The 19,540-nt window shown below is 36.8% G+C and overlaps 1 protein-coding gene across 1 annotated transcript in view; it reads left to right on the top strand.

The window, feature by feature from the left end:
* Positions 1 to 16,907, top strand: part of LOC113079967 (pro-neuregulin-3, membrane-bound isoform-like) — a 42,413-nt gene extending 25,506 nt beyond the window's left edge. Inside the window, exons 3-7 of the mRNA XM_026252212.1 lie at positions 94 to 196; positions 1,036 to 1,162; positions 5,716 to 5,825; positions 9,790 to 9,969; positions 16,196 to 16,907. Of these exons, the coding sequence (XP_026107997.1) occupies positions 94 to 196; positions 1,036 to 1,162; positions 5,716 to 5,825; positions 9,790 to 9,969; positions 16,196 to 16,763 (1,088 nt within the window). The 3' untranslated portion in view covers positions 16,764 to 16,907. The remainder of the gene's footprint in view (positions 1 to 93; positions 197 to 1,035; positions 1,163 to 5,715; positions 5,826 to 9,789; positions 9,970 to 16,195) is intronic.
* Positions 16,908 to 19,540: the final 2,633 nt, after the last annotated feature.

Here is a 19,540-nt window from a genome sequence, read left to right as displayed (position 1 = left end):
ATATGTGCTGTATATACTTGTTTTTGAATAGCAGCGAATGTTCTGTTCATGTCTCTTTTTGTTTTCTCCTCCTTGTTTGTTTCGTCCCAACAGAGAGCAAGGAGGTGTACAAAAGACAAGTGATGTCTATCACATGTATTGCCATGGGGATCAGCTTTCTAGGCACCCTCTGCATAGCTCTCTACTGTCGGAACAAGTAAGTGGACCTCAGAATTACTCAAAGCTTGAGCTGTTCCCCAGAGCATATCATTTGAAAGAAGGGTGCTATATAACAAGCTTGAGGAAAGAGTGACTGCTATGGAAACCCAGAAACATAATGACTGGCGAAGGGGACGTAATTACTTGCTCATAAAAGCACCAACAGCTCTACTGGCCACCTTTCCAAAAGGATTGAATTAAAACATTTCTGACCCGTGGCATGCTTCGAATGTGCTGCTGCTTTTGCTGTTTTGCTCAGTGCAACTATTTAATTGATAAAAATATTCACAGTCATTGTAGGCTCAAGATGACTGGTTCCTTTTTAACCCCTGCCTTTGTAATAGCCTAGAGAGTGTATAATATGATCCTTTAAAATGGAGCATGCTATAGGCATAAGTAGGAAATGGGTAATAATAGTCACATTACACTGAAATTTTGATGGATCTGATCCATGCGATTTAGTATGTATCCATATTTCACCCATGAGTTGAGTGAATCATCAGGAAGAGCAACTGACTGCAAGCCAGAGCTCCTTAAGCTCGAAGGGGTGTGTGCAGAACAGCCCAGCAATTTAAATAGAACACATGATACAATGAGTGAGTGAACCGGCAGAAGAAAAAATCAAACAATAATGTAGTGACATTTAAGTACAGCAGTTATTATTTTATCTCCCAGAAAAATAACTATGGGCTGTCTTAACTGTCAGAACATATTTTCACAGATGATGGGGGATGTGTTTGCATGTGAATGAGTCCGCTTGTGTGAGTTTACATAAATAAATATCCTCATAGCCCATGGTATTTTTGGATTCTTATCTAATTATGCTGCCCCCTACAGGAGAAGAAGGGAAAAGCTCCAGGCACACTTAAAAGAGAGCCGTAGCCAGAAAAACTACATCCTCACCTCATGCAGCCTGGCCCCTACACCCAGCCTTAGGCCTCAGCAAGGCCTTCAGCTACAGAAAGTAAGCACTTCAGGCCTCTTTTGTATCCTGCAGTAATGTATGTTTGTATACGAATGGTATATTCTTGACCTGGGTTGCATTTATATCTTGCCTTCTAGTCTGTCTCTACTCTTGTGATCTGACTTTTAATAGACCCTATGATATATATATATATATTTTTAAATGTCCTGTGCGGTGACTATGGTACAATTACTGAATAGTAACAAAATTATATTAGTTCTACTTGGCAATACATACATTAATATGCACTTCTGTAATAGCCGCAACATAGGCTAAATGACAGAGTAGCAGTATGGAGAAAAATTTTATTGGGAGAGCATGTAATTAACCATTCCTGTGATATTGGGGGGGGGGGGGGGTAATCGAATTAAAATATTATAAAAGGTTGAGAACAACTAGACTACGAGCCACAAAACTTCAGATTTAATCTCATGGAGGCATTAATGTAGTCAAGTATGATATGATTATGATGTGATCGTTGAAAATTCACATTAAAAGGGGTTTAGATTCACATCTTATGGCTTTTCTGCTCATCTGCAATTAGAAGCAAGAACAGCTAACACAGTTACACACCGCTCAGCCCATGCATCAGCTGTGTCACAGCTATTCTCTGAGTACAGACACACTAATAATGGTAGTCACACTAGTCCATCATTGAGGGTTTGTGATTACTACATCATTCTCTGTCTTTCTAGCTCAGAAACGTTGCACCAGTCCAATGTCCCAGAAAATGAAGACTGTGTTACCTTCCCTGTGTCCTGTAGGGACATTTGGTTAATATTCATAACTTTCTCAGTCACTCCAACTAGCAGATCCATCACAGATAAGCCGATGCGGGCTATTTGCATTGAAACACAGTGGTAATTTAAATGTCACTCAAACCCAGTGAGATTTTGTTTAATCGCTTCAGCAATCGCACTGTCAGAAGACATGCAAATTCCAGCCAAAGCAATCAAAACCAGCTTTTGACACATGATGCTAGTTTGTTTATCCATGATGACGTCTTTTTCTTCCAGTAATGATATGATCTGCACTAAATATAAGATGGAGTGACTTTTGCATATCTGTATTAGAGAAACCTCTGGTAGAAATATCTGTAAAACTGATGTAAGATATGTTTCCATCTCATCTCAAATTCCGTCCTAACCTTTTCCTCTATATATATTTCATAAGCACCTCACTCTTTCTGGTGCACTGTTCGTGAAAGTTCAGCCCATGGGCGTATAAACAAACATTTATTAATGCACAGGCAACACACAGCTTGTCTTGTCTAGTATGATATTTTAGGCCAGCAAGTGCCAGGTAAATGTGCATTTTTGTTGTTTTCTTTGCCCCTGCATAGCATAAGGTTTTTCATGGGTGTGACATGAGGTTGAGCAAGAAGAACAATTCACAGCTCTCTGAACTCATGTAACACATTTACCACAGAAACTCTTCACTGGCATGACATTTAATCAGTTACTGTCTACAGTAGTGTTGTAGCTTGTAAAGCTTGAAAAGTCTGTACAGTTTTCATATGTGCCATTATGATGTCTGAGATGATCTCTGCAGTGCTATTTTGAAATACATTTTATAGATTACTCTTTTATAAGTCAAAATTTGTAGCTCTTTTGTATAGTACCCTTTTGTCCAATATGCCCATTGCTTTTCTTATCAGCATTTCAGAATGTGTAAACATCAAATGTTCTGCCCACTAGCTGCATATTCCTCCTCAGATGCATTAACAATAATATTTCAATATCAGTTTGCTGACCTCTTTTTCCAAATGTTCTTAGCAGTTTTTTGCTTGTACGGTGCAAGATTGTGAGCACTTTTTGTGAATTACCCTTGATAAAACATCAATATGTTTCATAATACAGAAGAACCTGCATGTAAGTCTTAATCAGATTTTAAAAATGAGAATTTGGGCTATATACAAAAAATACTAGTATTTTTTTATAAACTTTCTAACATTTTGGCTGAATTCACCCAATTAATTTAACAGCTAAGCAGTCTATTCTAGCCTGTTTGTTTAAAAGCATTTTCTGGTAATGTAGGTGGCTGTGCTTCGAAAAAAGAAAGAAAATGCTTTTTCAAAGATCAGAAAGATGTGCTTTCAAAATGTTTCGGATGAAGTCATTTTTGATTGCCTGAACAGGTTCTTTTGAGTGCGGTCAAATTGCATCTCTAAGGGAAAAGAAATTGACTGCTTCAGTAATGATAGGCTTCTAGCTTTTCTAATGCTAGTTACCTATGTGATAAAGGGTTGACCCTAAATTCAGAAATTACCGTTTCTATCTTTGAATGAATCAGACAGCTTTTTTAAACCTTTTGTGGGAAATGAATTTTAAGACTTGAGTCTGAGTCATAACTTTGCTTTTGTGAAGCGGTATGGCCATCATACTAATGGAAGAATATATTTGGGTTTGAGGGGGAAAAATGTACTGACTGTTAATTTCATATTGCACACCATGGACTACAAGATATAAAATGATAATTTCAGCAAACCATATTCTATATGTTTCATATATTCAGCTTTTATTTTCTCTCTGAATTCACATAAACCTGTTATTAGTCTTCTGTGTAAATCTTATATACACTCATACAAACTCTAGCTCCCACCGATATGTTCAATACTGCATTTACTGTCTTTACAAGACGCTAAATCATACAGCTATGCAATTCATATTAGAATAGAGTAAGAGATGGACATATCACAATAACAAAACATAACAGCATTGCATTACATAACTGGTTAAATGCTCAGAGTGTGTCAACCATCTATAAAAGTCTCAAGTAATCATACACTAGTTTTGTTTTGAGTTAAAAGACTGAGGTTTATGTAAGTGATTTAAAACGTATGACTCACTTTTATGTGGGCTACATTTGACACATGTATTGTCATCTTACTTCCCCCCAGGTTTGAAAATAAAATGTCAAGCTTACTGCAAATGTTATTTCTTTGTCAAAGCAGTGTCAATATTTCACAGACACAAGAGGTTTTCTCCAAGCTACTGTTATATTACAATTGAACAAAGTCCTGTAGGCTGGGATGTTACATGATGCATTCAAATCATACTATAAAGATGCTCCCAGTCATAATTTGCTGAGCAGAACATAATGAGTTGCTAAATTATGCACATACACTGCATATTTTTAAGTAATTACAATAAAGTTTCAGTGTTCCCTGTAGCTCAAACAGCATGGTGCTAGCAATGGAAAAGTCATGAATTGTATTCCCAAGGAATGCATAAACTGTTGAAATTCATACTTTGAGTGCAATGTAAGTTGCTTCGGAAAAAAAAGAAGCATCTGCCAAATGTAAAAGAGAAAACAAAAAACGGTTTCTTCTGCACTGTACATATTGTTCCCACACAAGTTCCATTAGAGGAAGCTATTGGGACACTGCTTGGATTTACATAGTCCTGAAAGTGCTATATTATCCAATTAGAGTGACTCTAGTGCCCTTCTCTGATCCCTCATCAGCCATCAGTTCTTCTCCTCCTGTACACTCCCCCTCTCTCTCTCTTCTCTTCCACTCGACTCAGTGGAGTGAAGGTGGGATAGTGGAGGAGATTAACTATCTCTCTGACATTTAGATCATTGTGTGCATTCTGCCCAAAGCAGAAATGGGCTTTTATGAGGTAGTCTTTCAAGGTGTGAAATTTAAATTGGATTTGTCTGCAGGTTCCATATAGGTCTGTTGGTTTATCTGAGTATCAGTGGAACCCCGGCAACATGGTCTCACTCCAACTCATCATATATTGACACTTGGTCAGGACACCTTGGTGTCACTTTTTGATGCTCAAGGTACCCCTTAAGCATAATTTTTTGAAGCACAGGGTCCTCTGTTGTTTTCAGTTGTTTGTCTTAATTTAATAGTTTTAATGCATTTGTATTAAATATAAATAATTTTATATAAATGTATACTTTCATTGGAGCATTTAACCCCACCCCTAACCTAAACCTACCCACTTCTGAACAATATAAAACACGTAACAGGCAAATAAAAGTACAGTCACGGGTATTTATTGCAAAAACCAACCATAAAAAGCAGTATAAAAGCATTACAAACATGTCTGTTATATATTGTGTCTTATTGACAAATGGTAAGTTTAGGACTATTTATAATGAAAAATCACACACCAACATATATGCAAAAATTGCAATATTATTGCCCAATATATTACTTAATCATGACGATAAGCCATTTGCATCGGCATATTGACACTAAGGGTTTCTTATTAAAAGCAATGGAGGACCTTGCACATCGAAAAATGACACTAAAGGGGTACTCTGTGCGTCAAAAATTGATGCCAAAGTGCCTGACCAAGTATCAATATGTGACGAGTTGGAGTGAGACCGTGTTGACCTCGGCCAATGACTATTTTTCAAAGACAAGAATAAAAGCGAAGAGTTAAGCAGAAGCCTGAGCTGCTCTTGTATGCTGGATAAATTATCCAACTGGGACTGAAAAGGTATTAATTAAATGTTTAGATGACAGGGCATAACATTGCCCATATTCGACAATGTAGAATGTTTAACATTTGTCTTCCTTTTTGTGTGTTTTGCAGTATTATAAACCCACAAGGTCCTCGCCACCACATGTTCGAGAGTCTAGTTTCGTTCAGAGTACTGCTGCCTCTACCAGTCCACAGGGCACATTGACAGGAAAACACCCCAGGTATGAATCATCATAAAATAAAATAAAAACATTTGTTTTATCCTTCTAAAAATAACTTGTTCCATGCTAATTTAATGACACTGAAAGACATTTTGACAATGGTTATTGTAAAGATAAAGTATTAAATCCACATTCCTCTGTCAAAAAGCTCTCCATCCATTATAGTGCACCCGGTGACTATTGTGCATTACTGAATAGTAAGACAATTATAATAGTTCTAAATGGCAATACATACATTAATATGCACTTTTGTAATAGGGACAACACAAATGGCAGAGTAGCAGTATACAGAAATAAATTTCACTGGGACGACATGCAATTAACCAGTCCAGTCCTTGTTATAATCAGTTTTCTGGTGCAAAGCAATATGGCAGCTTCATGTTTTGATTTTGCTCACCAAGGCTGCATTTATTTGACCAATAATTGTTTGAGAACAATTATTACAGTTGAAAATAATAGGGTTTTTTTCTGTTTTTGTTTATATATATATATATATATATATATATATATATATATATATATATATATATATACAGTCATGCCCACAGATATTGGCACCCTTGGCAAATATGATCAAATAAGGCTGTGAAAATTAATCTGCATTGTTAATCCTTTTGATGTTTTATTTGAAAAATTCACAAAAATGTATCCTTTCATTGGATAATAAGAATTTAAAATGGGGGGAAATATCATTATGAAATAAATGTTTTTCTCTAATACACATTGGCCACAATTAAGGACACCCTTTTATTGAATTATTTTTTTAAACCTCCATTTGCCAGTTTAACAGCTCAAAACTGTCTCCTATAATGCCTGATGAGGTTAGAGAACACCTGACAAGAGATCAGAGACCATTCCTTCATCCAGAATCACTCCAGACCTTCAGATTCCCAGCTTCTCCTTCTTCTTCTTCAGTTCACTCCTCTCATTTTCTGTAGGGTTCAGGTCAGAGGACTGGAACGGCTATAGCAGAAGCTTGGTTTTGAGCTCAGTGACCCATTTCGGTGTTGTTTTTGAGGTTTGTGTTTGGATTATTGTACGGTTGAATGATCCAAACATGGCCCATTATAAGATTTCTAACAGAGTCAGTCACTTTTTGATTTTTTATCTGTTGGTATTTAATAGAATCCATGATGCCATGTGTCTAAACAAGCTGTCCAGGACCTCCAGCAGAAATATAGGCCCACAACATCAAAAATACAGCAGTATATTTCATTGTACACATGGGGGACTTTTTATCCCTGTTTTCACCAAACCCATCTTGAGTGTTTACTGCTAAAAAGCTCATTTTTAGTTTAATCTGATCATAGAAGCCAGTCCCATTTGAAGTTCCAGTGGTGTCTGATAACTGAATATACTTTAGTTTGGTTTTGGATGAGCTAGGAGAATTTTTCTTGAAACCCTCCCAAACAATATGTGTTGATGTAGGTTCTGTTTGACAATTTTGTTAAAGGTTTTCTGAACCAGAAACTCAACTATTTTCTGCAGTTCTCCAGCTGTGATCCTTGGAGAGTCTTTAGCCACTCAAACTGACCTCCTCACCATGCATTAGGACGATATAGACACACAACCTCTTCCAGGCAGTTTTCTAACATTTTCTGTTGATTGGAAATTCTTAATTATTGTCCTGATGGTGGAAATGGAAATTGTCACTGCTCTAGCTCTTTTCTTAAAGCCACTTCACCAATTCGTGAACCTCAATCATCTTTTGCTGCACATCAGAAATATATTATTTGGTTTTTCTGATTGTGATGGATGATTAAGGCCATTTGGGCTTTGTTTTCACTCCACTTTATATTTCTGTGAAACAGGAAGCAATGGCTGGATAATTTCATGTTTATAATCATGCTGGAGTGCTCAAAATTGTGAATATGAATGGGACTATACTTCAGAGATATTTTACGAGATATTACGAGATATTTTTAAGAATTTCTAGGGGTGCCAATAATTGTGTCCAACGAGTATTTGAGAAAAACATTAATTTCATAATGATATTTCTCCTCCGTTTTAAATTCTTATTATCCAATGAAAGGATACATTTTTGTGAATTTTTCAAATAAAACATCAAAAGGATTTACAATGCAGATTAATTTTCACAGCCCTATTTGATCATATTTGCCAAGGGTGCCAATATTTGTGGGCATGACTGTATATATATATATATATATATATATATATATATATATATATATATATATATATATATATTCGCATTGTAGTGTGGAGTGTGAAAACAGAGGCTTTTGAAAACAATGATATCTATGTTTATACTGGTATTATGCATTTTATGTGCTATGCATTTTCACACTGTTGCTACAGATGTGTAACTTTTCACTATTCATGTACACTATTCATATCACAGTCCTGCAAAGGTGAATGCAAATTTATTCGCAATTGCCATTTGCGGCAAAACATGAGAGCAATTACATTTTAGATCATTGAATGGTGGGTCCTTTTCGTAAATAAAATTATCCTTTCAGAAAAACTGCATAAAAATGTGTTATGTCTGTTCCGTGTGTATAATCTGCAGTGAGCTTTTTTGAGGCTTTGTGAATGCGCAGAAAGCGAATTTAACATTTTCTGATGTTTCAATGTGGATGAGACAACGTTTGCAAAACGCTTGAAACCGCTAGTGTGGACTGTTTTCAGATGCATCCAGATTAATGTAGAGGTAGCCCTAGAAGCATTTGTTTTATATGTTTCATAATAATCTAAAACCAAAAAAGCATGTCTGAAATATGGTGGTCAAAAATGGGCAGAGAAGGGAAAACTGAAATTGAGGTATTTGGTTGTTTTAGAGTCTAATAGAAAGTTTTATTGAATTCATTGATTAAAATGTGTTTTGATTTGAATGATTTTTTTGTTTTAAATGATGGCTTGCCCATCTGTGGATAAGAGATGTGGTGTGTTGGGGGGTTTTATGGAGGGCTGGGGATAGTCTGTGATAGCAGTGACACAAAGCCTTTAAACCTTGTTTAATCTTCATGCATTCCTTAATCTAAATGTTACGCCCTGATTCTACTCTCAGTTTTTGTTTGTGGCTCACTGCACTCTTTCAGTCATATATATGTATTTTTATTTTTTCTGTGATGACATGTAATTTGTTTGCAAACAGCCGTTTGCCCCGTCCCACCCCTCCCCACCTGCTCATGTCATCAAATGATCGTCACAATCTAACAGATTGCTCTTGACTCAGGGTAAGGAAGCATTTGAATATGCAGTGAATTATGACTCTGTTACTTAAATATGCAGTGAATTATGACTCTGAGACTTATCTAAAACCAAGCATGAATTCCTCTTCAAGCTATTTTTAGCAAATAGTCAAATGTGTGCTCCTTACTGCCAGCGGTCTGATAGGTCAATTAATCTCTATGTTAATGTGGCCCCATTCAGTGGTAATGTATGTACAGTACAACATCTCCACCGTAGTTTGCCTAGCAGTATCACATAAATATCTAATTGTGAACAAGGTGACTTGTCAGTAATATGCTCCATTTTTTTAATTATAGAGGAAATATATCTAGTAAATCATTTTTTAATGAAGTTTGCAGGTGTGTAGACTAAAGACTGCATTCCTAAGTACCGTTTATTCATAGTGCTTTTCTCAGGGAGCTTTATGAAAATCTGTTCTGCTTTGTAAAACATTCAGCACACCAGATGGAGACAAAGAGAAAGTGAGTGTGTTGAGTATTTCTAACATAATAAAATGCCATGGAATGGGACAGAAAATCTCAGAGAGAAATTAGTATAGTGGCTTTGCTTTGTTCTGAGTCACGTGTGCTTATATATATTTATTTGTTTTCTGATGCTTCATGCTAATCAAAGCCCCACAGCATATTATTTATCCTTCAGTAAACATGCACTTGTACACTCAAATGTGTATCATTTCTCCTTGGGGATCAAAATGGCCCGAGCAATAACACAAAAATACATGAAGTAGTTATATGTGTATTTTGTTTTACAGGAGCACTTCCCTCTCTCATAGTCCAGATCAGAGGAGTCGTTCTGCTTTTCGGCCTACATCTCGCAGAACCCCACCCATAACCAGAGGATGTCTCAATGCCATTGGGGGATCAAGAGATTCTGGTCCTGCCTACCAACATCTCCACGAAGTAGACAGCTCAGAAAGGGAGTCAGTGAGAAGGTTGGTTAGAAACATTAATTTGCTACAGGTCAATGAACTTAACGCTAATTATTTGCTCATGCGAAGTCTTAGCTAATGGATTAACCCAATGGATTAAACTCTAGTTTGTTATCTCTGATGGATGGGATGCATTAATGCAATAAAATTGCCTTCAAAGATTACTGGTCGGTGACACTGTATGCTTCTATCAGGACCCCTCTGTCTGCGCTCTCTCTCCTCTGATTTATGTGCCAATCTGCAGTTTTAAACAACCACTTCTGCCACACAACTCCCAAGGCAGTGGCCATTCTTACACTTGACATTTTTTCTGTTCCTCTTACTGCATCTTATATCTGAATTCAAGACAAAAAGTTTTCTCCAGATTCATTATATAAATGTGTGTTTTTTTGTTTTTATTGTTTGCTTGTTTTCTGTGTATCAATGTTGCCTGGACTACTTTTCAGCATTGCTGCTGCCCAGCTGTTGAACCTTTAACACCACCTCCAAACCATCAGCATTACATTTAAATTTATTAATTTAGCTGACACTTTTATCCAAAGCAACTTACAATTGCTATATATGTCAGAGGTTGCACGCCTCTTGAGCAACTAGGGGTTAAGTGTCTTGCTCAGGGACACATTTGTGTCTCACAGTGGATTTGAACCCGATTTGAATCACACACCAAAGGCATGTGCCTTATCCACTCGGCCAACATAAATTATATTTCATATCTGAATTGTGAATGTGAGTGTGCAGTCTGTGTTCAGTATGCTGCAATTAAAATGATATGAATCAAAATATAATGACATGATAATAGAAATAAAAAAATGTCTTTCTATTGACCTGCTAAAAAAAACAAAAACATGCAAACAACCAGTGTATACAAATTCACAAACAAAATAGTATTTTAAGATGCTTCTTTTTAGTGAGTAGTTTTAGACTGATTCATAAATAAATTATTCTTATGAGCTGGTTCTTTTAAGTGAATATATTTAATTTTTATTATATTTATTTATTTTAAGTATTATAGATTTATTTTATTTTATTACCTTAATTTTTTATTTAATAGTTGGTCTGATTTATGAACAAATGACTTATGACCTTGTTCTTTGTAGTGAATAGTTTCTAGTCTGATAGATAAACAAATGACTCTTATGACCTGGTTCTTTTTAGGAAATCAGGAAAATACAGAGCAATACAACATTTGGCTCTCATGACCTGGGTTCCAAACTGCGTTCAACTAATTGTTCAGAAAGAATAATTAATAAGAATGATGCAAGGGGGCGCTTTAAAAACAATAGTTGAATAATAGTAAAATTTGTACTGAGTGATTATAACTTAAATTAAGTATAAATTAAGATCATGCAGTATACATCTCCAACACCATAACCAGCTTCGACTTGCTGTAAACAGTCATATGCACTTAAATCTTTTTTAAATTAAGACAGAGAAGAGAAATAAACATAAGTGATAAATAAAGAGCAACGTATTTAGGAAAGGGCTGATTTGCCCAAAATAACATAACTGTCTGTCTACATTTGCAAAACTAATTCAACACCCTGTGTAAACTTTACTGCATGATGTCATCACTTGTGTGCAGGGCCCAGTCTCATGGTTCCAAGATTGGTGCTATGTCACTGGCCAGGTTGGCTTTCTAATGTATGATAAAATACATTTACCCAGAGAGTATTTTTAATAGTTTTGTGTATGTGTCATAAAGCCTGTTTTATAATAGCTCTCAAGTTTTCTGTGGCATGCATATGCCTTTGTTTCTATGCTGGCTGCAGGAGCAACAAGAGGGCTTGTCTGAGCTCTATTATTGAAGTTTTGTATGCAGGCATGAGTCACTGAGACAGGAGGGCACTGGAGAGTGGTGCCTTTTCCAGGCGCAGCACAGCTAATAAAAACCACACTGTCATGGCCAATTAAACAGCCAGTGATATATCAATGGAATGGGCAGTCCTGGATGAGTTTGCTAGAATTGGCCAGCCATCAACTCTCACGCACTATAGGCTATCCTGGCCCACTTATTCCTCGCTTGCTATACAGGAACACTTTGTAGTGTGGAAGACTCCACCTCGCCTTAAATCTCCAACAGGGTCTCAGCACTGACCTATTTCCAGCCTTCCAGCCTGCATAAGAATATTCTTCTGCTGGAGAGAGCTCTGTTACCATAGAGACAGGCTGGGATACGGGACAGGAAAGAGAAAGGAGAGTGGGAGCGAGACAGGAGAGGAGTGACAGAAAAAAAGAGGGAGGAAGAGACAGAGATAGAACTGTTTTGCATATGACTGCACAAAAAAAATCTCTGGCTGTCTCATTCCTACCGCCCCAGAAAAAGTGCTGTTATCACACTAAAATGTCTTACGGAGGGAACAGATTTTGCAGATTTTGTTATTGCTCCCATATTTTTATATAGGAATGTACCTGTCAGCCCCCGTAGGTCATCTGGATTCCCTTGAGCTGAGTGCTTAAGCAAGTACATAGACAACATTTATAATTGCTTACTCATATTAAGTCCAGCTTTTATGTATAAAATCATCTGGAGGATCTAAATTCCCAGTTTGTGGTGTACCTCCTATCTGATCATTGGCACAAGGCTACTATTTTTCCAGTAGCTAATTTCCTTGGACATAGTTACATATTCATATGACATTATATATATATATATATATATATATATATATATATATATATACAGTATTGTTCAAAATAATAGCAGTACAATGTGACTAACCAGAATAATCAAGGTTTTTAGTATATTTTTTTATTGCTACGTGGCAAACAAGTTACCAGTAGGTTCAGTAGATTCTCAGAAAACAAACAAGACCCAGCATTCATGATATGCACGCTCTTAAGGCTGTGCAATTGGGCAATTAGTTGAAAGGGGTGTGTTCAAAAAAATAGCAGTGTCTACCTTTGACTGTACAAACTCAAAACTATTTTGTACAAACATTTTTTTTTCTGGGATTTAGCAATCCTGTGAATCACTAAACTAATATTTAGTTGTATGACAGTTTTTTAAAACTGCTTGACATCTGTGTGGCATGGAGTCAACCAACTTGTGGCACCTCTCAGCTGTTATTCCACTCCATGATTCTTTAACAACATTCCACAATTCATTCACATTTCTTGGTTTTGCTTCAGAAACAGCATTTTTGATATCACCCCACAAGTTCTCAATTGGATTAAGGTCTGGAGATTGGGCTGGCCACTCCATAACATTAATTTTGTTGGTTTGGAACCAAGACTTTGCCCGTTTACTAGTGTGTTTTGGGTCATTGTCTTGTTGAAACAACCATTTCAAGGGCATGTCCTCTTCAGCATAGGGCAACATGACCTCTTCAAGTATTTTAACATATGCAAACTGATCCATGATCCCTGGTATGCGATAAATAGGCCCAACACCATAGTAGGAGAAACATGCCCATTTCATGATGCTTGCACCTCCATGCTTCACTGTCTTCACTGTGTACTGTGGCTTGAATTCAGAGTTTGGGGGTCGTCTCACAAACTGCCTGTGGCCCTTGGACCCAAAAAGAACAATTTTACTCTCATCAGTCCACAAAATGTTCCTCCATTTCTCTTTAGGCCAGTTGATGTGTTCTTTGGCAAATTGTAACCTCTTCTGCACATGCCTTTTTTTTAACAGAGGGACTTTGCGGGGGATTCTTGAAAATAGATTAGCTTCACACAGACGTCTTCTAACTGTCACAGTACTTACAGGTAACTCCAGACTGTCTTTGATCATCCTGGAGGTGATCATTGGCTGAGCCTTTGCCATTCTGGTTATTCTTCTATCCATTTTGATGGTTGTCTTCCGTTTTCTTCCACGTCTCTCTGGTTTTGCTCTCCATTTTAAGGCATTGGAGATCATTTTAGCTGAACAGCCTATCATTTTTTGCACCTCTTTATAGGTTTTCCCCTCTCTAATCAACTTTTTAATCAAAGTACGCTGTTCTTCTGAACAATGTCTTGAACGACCCATTTTCCTCAGCTTTCAAATGCATGTTCAACAAGTGTTGGCTTCATCCTTAAATAGGGGCCACCTGATTCACACCTGTTTCTTCACAAAATTGATGACCTCAGTGATTGAATGCCACACTGCTATTTTTTTGAACACACCCCTTTCAACTAATTCAACTAATTGCCCAATTGCACAGCCTTAAGAGCGTGCATATCATGAATGCTGGGTCTCATTTGTTTTCTGAGAATCTACTGAACCTACTGGTAACTTGTTTGCCACGTAGCAATAAAAAAATATACGAAAAACCTTGATTATTCTGTTTAGTCACATTGTACTGCTATTATTTTGAACAATACTGTATATATATATATATATATATAAACCTAAACTCATGACTTCAGAGTTATGTGCCCTCTAGATGATTGCGTTCTGCAGTTGAACAGCGTATTATTGTGCCATCTCAAAGAGGCACAAAAATCACTTTCCCAGACTTTTTCATTAACTGTTCCCTCCTGGTGGAATGACCTGCCCAGGTCAATTCGAGCAGCTCAGAGTCCTTAGCCATCTTTAAGAAATGACTAAAAACAAATCTGTTCCATCTTTATTTGATCCTCTAACTCGAGCACTTATATATATATAGAGAGAGAGAGAGAGAGAGAGAGAGAGAGAGAGAGTTACGTACTAACCATCAAAAGTGTTTTCTGCTTGTTTACACATTAAGAATTAAAATAGAAGAAAATGATCTCAGTATTTTTGTGAGATACTTTCTTTCAATATGGCAATCCTTTAATCTGATTTGATCTTTGTTTTTTGTTCTTTTTGTTTTGGGGAAAAAATGATCAGATTTTGCCACGTTTTTGCATCAGCTCATTGAATATATTTATTTAGGAGCAGAACGATATATTCTGCTTTGTTTTGAGTCAGTCCAGTGAAGTTTTTACACTTTTTACATATGTTTTGTATTTTTGAGAGAAGCCCAACCCTAAATAATAGTCTTTTCCTCTATGTAGGCAGAAATAGCTGCAGACCAGACCTTTCGTCATATAGTCAAAGGTCTAGACATGTGCATCTAGAGGAGAGGTGGAGAGAGGGTTGCTAGAGAGACGTGCTCAGCAGGGGACAGGAGTTTCATTAAAATCACATGAATTTCTAGCTGTCTTCAAAAGAGCTCTCTTTTCTGTTGACATTGAGGATTTCAGTGAATGATCACATTATATTAAATCTGAAACAAAATCTCACAAACCCAGGCTGAATCAATGCATCCTTAACTGTTTCCAAGTCTTGATATTTCAGGAATGATGATCCATGTCCAGCTGAAATGCTTGACATTGCTGTCATATTGTCTGTTTTGTAGAAAATAGAATCAGACAATTTGCCTCCCCTTGATTGAGGCTTAACTGTGACTCGGTCATTATCAGAAAAAGCAGTACTTGGTTAAATATTGATGCTATGAGAAAAGCCATTCTTTGTCAGGGATGATGAATTATTACACAAAGATAATGAATCAGGGGAACAATACCGATTGCTCCTAAATTGAGAGATTAGTTTACCAAAGGTCTGGTTGGATTTAACTTATGCTTTCATCTCTTTTGAAAGAATTTTGCATGCAAATCATCAGAAGATTAACTTAAGAATGACTGCCATGGGAGCAGCAAGTTCTGAATCAGGAAACCAGCTAATGCCCAGCTGAACTAAATGATTACAAGTCAGAGAAGACAATGGGCTTTGCTTTGTTTTAGATGTCTCATTATGAATGCTATGTAATGTTGTCATTCAATATGTAAGACATTATAAGACAGAGTGTGTTGAGATGATCAAATTCGTGTTTATTTATTTTTTATGTTTTAATACATTCTTGTATCCTAGCAGAGACCTAAAATTAAGCAAATTTTAGGTTGACAAAAAGTGAACATGACGCCTATCTACTTCCCCATTCAAGTAGATAGGTCTAGGTCTTAAATGGCCGAAGTAGCTACCTGGAGGTGTTGCCAATATGGCTTCAAAATGAACAGATTTTCCTTGAAAAGGGACTTTGCTGTTGACATGATGACAACGTATTTGGGAACCTGTTTAAACCAGTGATTATTTTTGCAGTTCTGTTTGTTGATGCTACAGGCACAGAAATTACACACTTAAGTTTTATTTGGCTTTCAGAATAGGTATCAATCTCTCTGAAATTCAACAAACCTCCTTCTTGGCACTCTAATCATTTTCAATATATCCCTGTCTTTTCCTTAATCTCCCTCTCTCAGTCTGTCATCTTTTCCTCTTTCTTTACAGGAACCTTTCCGGCCCTGGCAATGACCTACATCAAGATTCATTTTACAATATGCAACCCTCACAATCCTCGAAATCTTGGAGCAACCATTTAGACCACAGGTGCGCTAGGAGCCTCAGGTCGGGCGGCCCTAGCCAAAGTCCTCCTGCTCCCTGTCGTCCCTGCTCTATCCCAATTATCCCCTCTGTCCACTCCTACCAGGATGAGGTCTCGTGTATGCAAACAGCTCCTACTGATGGAAGCAGCAGTTCTAGTCCTCTGGAAACCACAGCTGATGCTTCAGCTGTCAGTCAACAGTCCAACATAATGGTCTCCAACCAAATGGCTGGTAGACAGAAGGAAGTAGCCTCACTACTTGACGAGGCTCAGGATCAACTCAGAGCACTAGCACTTGCCCAGAGGAAACAGGAGGACATCAGTAGCTCTTTCCCTCATGGGGCCAAAGAGACTGTGTGCATTCTTTTAGCAAATGGGGGTGGACAAGGGGGAGTGGCCTCTTTTGGGCCCACGGAGACTCAGTTAATGAGCCCTAGTGACATGCACAAAGATGCCACAAAGCCTGGCCAATGAGAAGGGGTTGACAGGTCTAACCACAAATGTGTGTGTGTCTTGAGGCTTCATAATACTTTGCCAAAACTGGGATACCATGGAAAGCTAGCATTGACTTTCTGAGGACCTGCTGTGAGTAGAGTCGTGGGAGAGTGACCGTCCTGAACATGTGAAAAGATAATTATTTATATGCATTTATTTAAGGAGAAACTTCTACTTAGATAAAGAAACCAAATAGTCTGTCATCTCCATGGTGTTTTTAACTGTATAAAATATATATAAATGGATATAAATATATGAATTCAAACTGGTGACCAAGTAAGAAAAAAAGGAATATGGGAATAAGAAACGTTCTTTTGTAACGTCTCAGCTCCCACATCCTTAAAGACTCAATGGCCGATGGTTTAAAAAAAAAAAAAAGGAGTTTGTCCACTTGTTTCACTCATTTCAAGTCAAGTTATCTTCAATCTTGTGTTTTGCACCTGCAGCAGCCGTGTTTACTATCACAGTCCCGGTCACTGTCCTCTACCCTGCCAAGGAATATGGCTCCATCATGCCTTTGAAAACAGTGGAATGTGGATTACAATTGGACTAAACTTCTAAACGCTAATCGTATACAGGCAAGAGGTAACTGATAGTTAAGCACTGCCTCCAAGACATCGATTGCAAGAATTTGATGTGTCCGTCCATTTGTGGAGCAATCTGCATTTTGTTTTTCTGTGCCTCTGTGCGTTCTCTCCTTCATTTGGGCTTGGATATGAGTAAAGATAAGCTAATGGAACAGAGCACATCATACTGCACACCACCTGAGATGCACAAACAGACCGTCAACGCCTCTCTGAATGGACCAAGGAGATTCCTGCACGGGATAACAGAGCAGACTTGACCAACACAAGGAGCTTATGTGTTTTTTTTCTTTTTCTTTTTGTTCTTATGGAATTATCTGCTGCTTTCTGAAAGAAGCAGTCACTATGAGTCTGTATGCTACCTTTGAATTGGGACATAAGATTTCTGTGAATTAACAACCAAATGTGGTAAGAAAGAAAAATTAACAATGAATCTTTGGTGAAGATGTTTCTTTGTTTCCGATGTTTTTTTTTTTTTTTTTTTTGATCCCCAATTCACATAATTGTGCATGTTGGTGGTATTGATTTGCAGAACCAAGCCATGGTAGTTAGAAAAGCCCCAGAAAGAAGAAACTGCATTATAATTGACCTGCGTCAAGTCCTAATAGACCCATTTCTGAGAAATGCTCAGTGACTGCATTATACTGAATGTACCATTTTTTATTTATTATTATTTTTTATACATGTTGTTGTTACTCAAGAATTATTCAAGACCTCCACCTAGAGTATAGTTTGGTTTTTAAGGCCTTCTTTAAAGCATTTTGCATTTGTCCTCCATCAGAGTTTGTGTCTACCGTTGCCATCCATAACTCGAGGCTGAGAAGAAATGAAATATCTCCTGGTAAAAGAAAGCAAGGTAATGGTTAGCCTGTGGCAGAAAGGAGCTGTGAGGCCAGACAGATAAGACTCTCACTTGATCTTATAACACCTTCCTTTGGCAAAAGCACTGACCTCATCAGTGAATTGCTGTGTCTATCAAGATAATCAAGCATCCAAAAGTAATGCAACAGTGTTTCTGTAAGGGAAAGACAGGATAGATTTAGATCTTAAAGCTACACTATTTATTTTTCAAACAATTTACATTTTATTAATAGAAAATAGTACAATGCAACTATTAGTGGTCATGGGCAATTCTAGGATTTCAGTTGGGGGTCTTCAGTTTGAAATTAGCTGTTGGTAGACTGTCATTTTTTTTAAAACCAATTAAAATGGTATGTTTGTTTATATGTGCATTCATGATTTTTGTTTTATTATATGTATGTTCAAATTATGCATCTCACTTTATTGGCATGCAGTAGATAAGCATAAACATCACTCATGCAAGAAAGATAATACGATGCACATTGTCACAGTGATCTATAAAATGGCAGATTAATTCATATCCAGGTCATAGCAGCAGATATATAAACTGTCCATCTTTTACAGCTATTAATGTTTATTTTCATTTGAAATGGTGTGAGAAGGTTTCATTTGAGCTGGACCATATTTTGTGCACTAGTGCTTAAGTATATTCAATTATGTTTTTGCACAGTAATTACAATGTATGGTATGTTATGCTGTCATTATTCCAGAATGTAAGTTATGTGACTTGATGAATTATTACAGAAGACAGTATATTGCAAAACGTTTTGACAGAAAGTGGAAGCTGCAGGTGTGCAAGAAGGTGTAACACGAGCACAACAAAACTTTATGGTTCTGTATAACAGCCCCTTGATGTACTTTAATGTGCAATTTTAAAATTGAGAAATGAAATTTCTGTTTATTCTTTTATGTGAGAAACTGCATTATTGAACTCCCAATTGAAATTATTTTATTTTCCTTTAGTTCATTTTTTTAAATAAAGAATCTTCAGTGTTAAATAATGTTAGAATGAGTGTTTTTTTGTTTGTTTGTTTGTTTGTTTGTTTTTTTAATAAATAATAAATTATTAAATATAAATCAGATTCAAATTGTGTTATTTTAGTATTACTTATATACTAATATATATTTCTCAGTTTTTTCTCAGCTGCTTTGGTAGATTTCTCAGATTGTTCAACCACCACACCACCTGTGCACATCACAAAGTAATTTCTCATTCTTTTGAATAAATTGCCAGTACTTTGGTATGTTCATGCAATTATGCACAATTGTCTGTTGTTTCCTGCATTATCAATTTCTTATGTCACATTGATC

Source organism: Carassius auratus, unplaced genomic scaffold (assembly GCF_003368295.1).
Source record: "Carassius auratus strain Wakin unplaced genomic scaffold, ASM336829v1 scaf_tig00029960, whole genome shotgun sequence".
NCBI lineage: Eukaryota > Metazoa > Chordata > Actinopteri > Cypriniformes > Cyprinidae > Carassius > Carassius auratus.
The sequence above is the reverse complement of the archived record's forward strand: the minus strand, read 5'-3'. Positions and strand labels throughout refer to the sequence as shown.